Below are 8,318 nucleotides of genomic sequence, written 5' to 3' on the forward strand. Positions count from 1 at the left end.
ACTAGTTTTGACGCACGTGCGTTGCACGTGAATATCAAACCATGTATTACATTAATAATAATGTGAATATTACTAAATTAAAAAATTAAGTAAACAATTATAAAATGAAGGATAAAGTATAAGTTCCTTTGAATAGTGGATGTAAGCTTTCTTATGATTACTATTGAAAGTTAGTTACTTTTAAAATATCTTAGTTACACATCCTCTGAAACATACTTTCTCCTCCCTCCCCATTGTGCATTAATTTGTTATTATTGTATTGTTAGAGTTCTTACATTTAATATAATATAATATAAATAAATATTGGTGTAAAATATAAAAGTCATACTAATTTGGATATTTGTAGTTTGATTATTGTATTAATTAACATTCATGTTAGGGAATGTTCAAATTTTATTGAACTTTGAGATTGTCAACGTGTGAAAATCAAACGTGAGTTTTTAAGAATAGAAAACATAAAAAAAATCGTTGTTTAAAAATGTGAAAAAACCCCTTCATATATAGTTAACAAAGTGTAGTATGAGAATGTGCATATTGTTTCCATCATAAAAGTTACAATCATTTGGAAATGTCACAACTCATCGGAAAAGTCAAACTCTTTGGAAAAGTCGTAACCATTCAATGTGTAATGGTGTCTTCTTTTAATATAATATAACTTAAGTAAATAATTAAATATATAAAATATAGAAGATATACTAAATTGGATGTTTTGAGAAGAAGAAGAACAATGAAAAAATTCAAAAAATTATAGTTTAAAACTTTGAGGAAACCCCTCTTTTTATAGCCAAGAAAGGGTAGTGCATAAAAAAAATTCTTATTGTCATCAAAAAAGTGTCACAAACTTTTAGAAAAGTCACAACCCTTCAAAAAGGTCACAGCTCATCAAAAAAGTCATAACTGTTAGGAAATGTTACAACCCTTCAGAAAAGTCAGAACTCTTCGGAAAAGTCGCAACCCTAGAGAAAAGTCACAACCCTTCGAAAATGTCGCAACTCATCGAAAAAGTTATAACTCTTTGGAAATGTCACAACCCTTCAATGTGAAAAGCTGTCTGTTTTAATATAATATAATATACTATAAATAAATAAAATAAAATATACTTTTATATAAGATATATTATATTTTGTGTTTTAAGTTGGTGGTATTATAATAATTTATCATTTAAGTTATGTAGTTCATTCTTTTCAGTTACTATAGAAGATAAAAAAGATAGATATTGCTTTGTCTAATTTAAATTTGATATGAAATTTTAACTAATAAAAAAGACTTTTAATTTAAGGATATGTATAATATATAAATATGTCTTTTAATTTTGTGGTCTTAAAGATTCACCCCAACAACCAAGAAAAAAGAACATTCATATTAAACTAAATATAAATAAAAGTACAACAAATAAATTGGAAACGGAGGAGTACTTATTAAATCTAGTTTAGACACTTCAAACAAGTTTTTGATCAAATCTTTTTTCTCCAACAGTTGGAGACTTTTCACAGCTTGAACACCAAGTTGTAGTTTGTGCAACAGAAAATCATTGAACTTCTTGTCAAGTAGAAGTTGTTGCAAAAATATATTTATGGTAATGAAAATGAGTACATATTTGGACTCTTTAAACAAGTGTTTGATCAAATCCTTTTTCTCCAACAGTTTGAGACTTTTCACTACTTGAACACCAAGTTGTAGTTTGTGTATTAGAAAATCATTGAACTTCTTGTTAAGTTGAAGTTGTTGCAAAAATATATTTATGGCTATGAAAATGAGTATATATTAGTTATATAGATATTCTTCTCGTTAGAAGTTGAGTTATTCCATTCTCCTTGTTGCATCAATTTTTGTTGATCTATTTAGTTTTTCCACATAAAATATTGTAATTGCATTATTGAACTACTATCACAATCTTCCTTGTGTTATGAAGAAGAATAGAAAACGTACAAAATTCAAAGTGTGAGATAACCCCCATATTTATAGACAACAAAGGATAGTATGAAAAAGTGCTTATTGTGCCTTATCAGATAAGTCACAATCCTTCAGAAAAGTTGCAACTTTTAGGAAATGTCATAACTCATCGAAAAAGTCACAACTCTATCAAAAAGTTACAACCCTTCAGAAAAGTCCCTACCCATCAATATTAAAAGATGTCAGCTTTAATATGATATAGAACAAAAAAAATAATATTAAAATACAACATATTTATTAAAATAGGTGTTTTAAGTTGGGGTATTATAGTAATTTAACATTCAAGTTAGGGAGTTCATGCTTTTAAAATAGTATATATATATATATATATATATATTAAAAGTGAGAACAAAAAAAAGTTATTATTCATAAATAATAATTAATATCCATAATAATAATGAATCAAAAGTTAGTTTACCATTTTATCTGAGTAAAAGCAAATATTCATTTGAATAACTTTTGTTTACATAAGAAAATATAACAAAATTCATTAACCCCTCAAATTCAATGAATCCAAATACTATATATGCTTTCTGAAAATGCTTACTGCCATAATTTTATTTATCTCTTTCACCTTCTCCTTCACTACATGTTTAGAGGAACAAAAACGTTTAGTGAGGGTGAGAAAGACATTGTGTAACAACAATTAATTATGGTCAAGTCACATGTGTATAAGTTTCCTAAATTATTTTACTCATTAAATTTTATTTCTTTCATCTTCCATAGAGTCGATCTAGCGAGAATTTTCGATCATGGAAGGGTTGATTTCTCCAGGCTGATCATAGTTGAGATTAGTGAATTCATTCTCATAGTATAATATTCTTATTATAATTCTTTAAGATGCAAAGATAATATACTCTCTACCACAAAAAACGGTGTAATACTGATAATTGATAGGGAGGAGAGATGGTGATTTTGACCATGATTTCTTCGAAGATTATATTATAACTGATAATTCAAGAGTAGTAAAAATTAAATATGACAACTACTCTAATTTGACATCAAACTATCTAAGGGCATAAAAAAAAACGAAATCAAAGATAAAATAATTTGCATTCAATCTCAAAAGTGACAAAGAGGAGATGGGAAATTAGTAGCCTTTATATAATGTTTTTTCCTAGTCCTTTGAAATTTCCTTTCATTTATTAATTACTAATGAATTATAATTAATAGTCAATTCAACTTCTCAACTTCTCAACTTCTTTGTACTTATTGTAGCAATGAAAGGTTGTTCATTGGTTAACGTAACAATTAAATAATTGAATCACCAACGTTTCATATAAAGTTATGGTTATTACATAATAATTATTAAATGCAAAATTTTTCTTTTTATTGTATGAAATGTGTGTATTTATATTTTTATATTATACTTTTTGAAATAATAGTTGCTTGAAGGTTAAAATGATGTTTAACTTCTAATAGGTGATTTGATAATTCAATTTTTCATTTGGAAGGTTTCTACTTGATATAATATGATAATGATCAAAATTTTAATATAAAATGAATAAATCAAAAAATAAGCAGAGAAAGAAAGAAAGATGATTGTCCTCAGTCCTTATTAAATCATTGAATTAAATGTGATAATTAAAGTATTATATTATTACTCCACTTCCAAATCATCCATTCAATTCATGTTATTGAAAACTAATTTAATTGAAGATTTTTTTTAAAATTATGGTGTAAATAAAAATTATTTTATAAATAAATAATTAAGTATAAGGATAAATTGGTAAATCAACTTTAAAGATAAGAGCTTCCCAGGCTGATCATAGTTGAGATTAGTGAATTCATTCTCATAGTGTAATATTCTTATTATAATTCTTTAAGATGCAAAGATAATATACTCTCTACAAAATAGTTATTTCATCTAAAGAAATGGTGTTATTTAAACGCGTTGATTGATGCTCCTCTTCCTATTGATTACTGGCTATAACCTTTATGATCATTGCAATATTCAAGTTTAAGTATTACTTGAAAAGAACTCATTAATCCTTTTTGTGACATATTTGGCTAATTATTAGAATTACAATACTTTGATTTCACGTGAATTGGAATTCGCTTTTGTTTCCATGCACAATTGTTAAGATTAGTTTTAAATTCTTGATAATCATATATATTATTTGCATTTTGTAAATTTTAACAACAAGTTTTAAATGTTTATCATAACAAGTTTTTGGTTTAAATATTTCAGATTCATTATTTTACTATTTGGTATAAGTATCACAATTCATTATTCAAATATGATATCACGAAACTTAATACTTAATGTTATTAGGTGCAAATATTTAATAGTATTAATACTTCCTTATAGACAAAATATTTGCACCTAATAACATTAAAATGTAACTCATTTTATACATTTTACCTATCTAACTAAATATAGTTATTCAATTTTGCAATTCCGACAGTAACTAATCATTTATCGCTCAACAAAGAAGTCATTCAAATTGGATGAGTGTTACGTTCATCAATTTTAGTTTGTACTTTTTTTTGTTATTGATTACACTATGTTTTTAATATAACTTATATCGTGTATACTATACGTGCAACACACGTGTCCAGAAACTAGTATTTAATAAGTAACAGTGTTACTCTCATATGATTTTACAGGAAACTTATTCGAACCTGATAGGATTTTTTGAGTTACTCGGAGTTGATATGAACATTTCTGATATGTCATTCTCAGTGAGCTTAGACCAAGGCCGTGGTTGTGAATGGGGTACTCGAAATGGATTCTCTAGTTTGTTTGCACAGAAGAAGAATGTACTGAATCCATATTTTTGGCAAATGATAAGAGAAATTATCAGATTCAAACAGGATGCCATAAGGTACCAATAACTTATTTCATTACAAATGTTAATTTTTGAGCATTTCTGTTAATTTACTCATCTCATTAGAAATTTAGAGCACATGTATAGTTTTCTTTGTTCATTCGAAGGGAATAAATTGTTCTGTTTTGTGCACTTCATTTATTTCATCACGATTACGCTTCTCACTGCATTGCAGTTACCTTGAAGAATTGGACAACAATCCTGACATTGATCGCAATGAAACATTAGGACAATTTATTAAGTCACATGACTATTCGGAGCTATTTCAGAAGGCTTATCTGGTGTGACACTGCAGTTTGTCCTTGTTATTGATTTTGATACTTGTATAAATTTTTCCTTTTTTGTTCATTCAAAAAATTAATCTTGCAACAAGCAATTGACACATATCTTTCACAGGCTCCAATATGTGCTTCAATATGGTCCTGCTCCTCGGAACGAGTAATGGGCTTTTCTGCTTATTACATTCTTTCATTCTTCCACGACCAACATCTTCTGCAGGTTCTTTTCTCTTAGCTACAGTTCAAGTAGCTAGAACACTTTGTGTGTTGATTATAGCCAATTGTTAAATGTGGTGCACGCAAATACAGAATTGGAATGCTCAGCTTTTACTCATCTTGTTGCCCTTGTGCCTAAGGGTGCTTTTATTTCTTTCTTTGTAGCTCTTTTGTCACCCCCAATTGCTCACTGTAAGATGGCAATCACATATAGACAAGGTGATTTTTCATTCATAGATACTTCAAAGTTCTTACTATTTTCTGTGATTTGTTAAGTTAAGCATGTACATCCTTGAGAGTGATTCGATGGCAGTATCAAACGCAGGTTAAGGAGGAGCTGGAAAAGAGAGGCTGCCAAATAAGAACTAGTTGTGAAGTAAATTCTGTAACAACAAATGAAGAAGGTCTAGCTTGATTTTATCTTTTGGCTTCTTGCAAGAGTTCGCTGTGCGCTACAAACTACTTGTGATTCTAACTGTAAATGAAAGTGCCCTTGCTGCAGGTTGTACCATAGATTGCATTGATGGTACCACAGATGTATATGACAGATGCATAATCGCTTTACGTGCTCCAGATTCTCTGAGAATGTTAGGCAAAGAGGCAACATTTGATGAAACAAGAATACTGGGTGCTTTCCAGTATGTCTATAGGTACTTTCGACTCCTATATTTGAATACCTTGGATTTCATTCCTCTTTAATTCTGCTTTTTATCTTTTTTGAATCTTTATCTATAGCCCGACATCACTTACGTTGTATATATATTTGTATTTTCTGTTACCAGATGAGCTTTATTTTGTGGTTTGGTGAAGTTCAATTAGATTCTACAACCTGCTAGATTTCTGAGCTAATATGAAATTTGTATTGAAGGCCAAGATTAATATAGTTAGCCTCCATTCTGCCTCTAAAATTCTACGTTCCTCTGTGACAGTGACGTTTTCCTTCATCATGACAAAACATTCCTGCCTCGCAACCCAACAACATGGTGTGCTTGTAACTTTCTTGGAACCACGAATAATAGAGGATGTGCAACATATTGGCTCAATATAATCCAGGTGTGTTATGGAATACAGTGATTTAGGACCTTGTATAGAAAGTAGAAGATAATGTTCTCAGTTGGAAGTCATTTCTCTTAAATTGTGAACTGTCTAAACTTACAGAATCTTGGTGATTCAAAGCTGCCTTATCTCGTAACCCTCGATCCTCCTCACACACCTGAGCATACATTGCTTAAGTGGACCACCAGTCATCCAGTACCCTCAGTTGCTGCATCAAAAGCTTCATGTGAGCTATATCAAATCCAAGGAAAGAGAGGAATATGGTTTTGTGGAGCATATCAAGGTATGAATCTCTTTTTAAGCAGAGTGTTGAGAGTTGCTTCAAGATATCTGTTCCCTTGTAACCTTCTTTTGTGCATAGTCTACAGTTGGACTCTTCAACTTTGTTCAATTTAGTGAACCTGTTTCTCTAACTGTTAGTCCTGTAATATAGCAGCTTATAAGTTTAATTTGAATATGTTTTAAGAGATAATCCTAATTACATTTCTATTTTGATGAAATCGATATTTAGGGGACTAAACTAGCTGCCAAGCTATTTTCGCAGAGAGAACTTGTCTTCATGTACTTTTTAGTTTTCTTTCCACTAAACTAGCTGCAATATTTCAGGCTATGGCTTCCATGAGGATGGACTTAAGGTAGTATATACTACTTCTGTTAGTAACAAGCTAAAAACAAATTTGGAGTCTTTTGCAGTTTTTGTTCTTATATAGATGATTGTCCTCCTCAGGCTGGTGTGGCTGCTGCAGATGGCATGCTTAGAAGGACTTGTTGTATTCTGGATAACCCCAAGCATATGGTACCAACCTGGCCTGAAACTGGAGCACGCCTCCTCGTTATTAGATTTCTCAAAAGTTTCATTCAAACAGGATGCATAATGTGAGTGATGATAGTTTCACCTTGCATTACTTTAATCCGAAACAGGATACACATATGTACTTTTTGTTATTATATTATTCATAGCTTCAAATCATTCATGCTAATGCCAGAATATCACTCGGAAGATTTTTGAGCTTTTAATAACTTTATTTATATGTTATAATATACAGCTTGTTGGAAGGAGGCAAAATTTTCACCTTCCAAGGAACAGAGAAGAAATGCTCACTCAAAGTTTCTCTTAGAGTTCATAATACACAGTTCTACTGGAAGGTAAATTGAAATTTCCTTTGCCCCTACAAGTGATCAAAGACTTAACCAATCTCTTACAGGTTGCAACTCGAGCTGACCTAGGGATTGCCGATGCTTTTATTCATGGGGATATCTCCTTTGTTAATAAGAATGAAGGTCTTCTTAATCTTTTCATGGTGAGGGAATGGCTCGATATCTTTGTAAATAGATATTTATCGGTACTTAGCTTCCTAATATCTTTTGCAGATATATGTTGCCAACAGAGATTTGAAAGCATCTGTTAAAAGGTAAAATAGTTTACTTACTGATCTGAAATCAAGAAACACAAACTTGTGTTCATATGTTAAAGTTTGTCATCATTTTGTGTGGCTCTAGAGGCTGGTGGACACCATTACTAGATCTGTTATCTGCAAAATATTTCATTGGACATGTTTCAAATCGAAACACCCTGACTCAGGCTCGTCGGAATATCTCTCGTCATTATGACCTGGTAATTAATCAACTTGCATATTATATCACCCAATGTAGGGAATTTCAAAGATTGCTAGTGAAATTAAAGCAGGTAATCCTGCACATACTTTTGCCAATGACACAAGTATTTTTTTCTTTTCCAGAGTAATGAACTCTTTTCACTCTTTCTGGATGAGACAATGACATACTCATGCGCAATTTTCAAGGTTAGCTCTCAAACTTTTTAAATGCTTGCCACTTTTTTCTTCGTATGTTAAGCTACATTTCTTGTTCCAAGGTAATCTAATAATCTATTATTCTTTCCGAATTTGTATAGAGTGAGGACGAAGACCTGAAAGATGCACAGCTGAGAAAGATTTCTGTTCTAATTAAAAAGGTATTTCATCAA

General features: G+C 30.5%; 1 protein-coding gene across 1 annotated transcript in view; it reads left to right on the forward strand.

Annotated features, from left to right (window-relative positions):
* The window catches only part of LOC125850167 (uncharacterized), a 79,535-nt gene that overhangs the window by 1,055 nt on the left and 70,162 nt on the right, over positions 1–8,318 (forward strand). The window contains exons 2-10 of the mRNA XM_049530052.1: positions 4,564–4,781; positions 4,960–5,065; positions 5,181–5,282; positions 5,444–5,497; positions 5,604–5,682; positions 5,781–5,928; positions 6,208–6,331; positions 6,437–6,617; positions 6,941–6,969. Of these exons, the coding sequence (XP_049386009.1) occupies positions 4,564–4,781; positions 4,960–5,065; positions 5,181–5,282; positions 5,444–5,497; positions 5,604–5,682; positions 5,781–5,928; positions 6,208–6,331; positions 6,437–6,617; positions 6,941–6,969 (1,041 nt within the window). The remainder of the gene's footprint in view (positions 1–4,563; positions 4,782–4,959; positions 5,066–5,180; positions 5,283–5,443; positions 5,498–5,603; positions 5,683–5,780; positions 5,929–6,207; positions 6,332–6,436; positions 6,618–6,940; positions 6,970–8,318) is intronic.

The sequence above is a fragment of the Solanum stenotomum genome, unplaced genomic scaffold, assembly GCF_019186545.1.
Source record: "Solanum stenotomum isolate F172 unplaced genomic scaffold, ASM1918654v1 scaffold14630, whole genome shotgun sequence".
Lineage (NCBI taxonomy): Eukaryota > Viridiplantae > Streptophyta > Magnoliopsida > Solanales > Solanaceae > Solanum > Solanum stenotomum.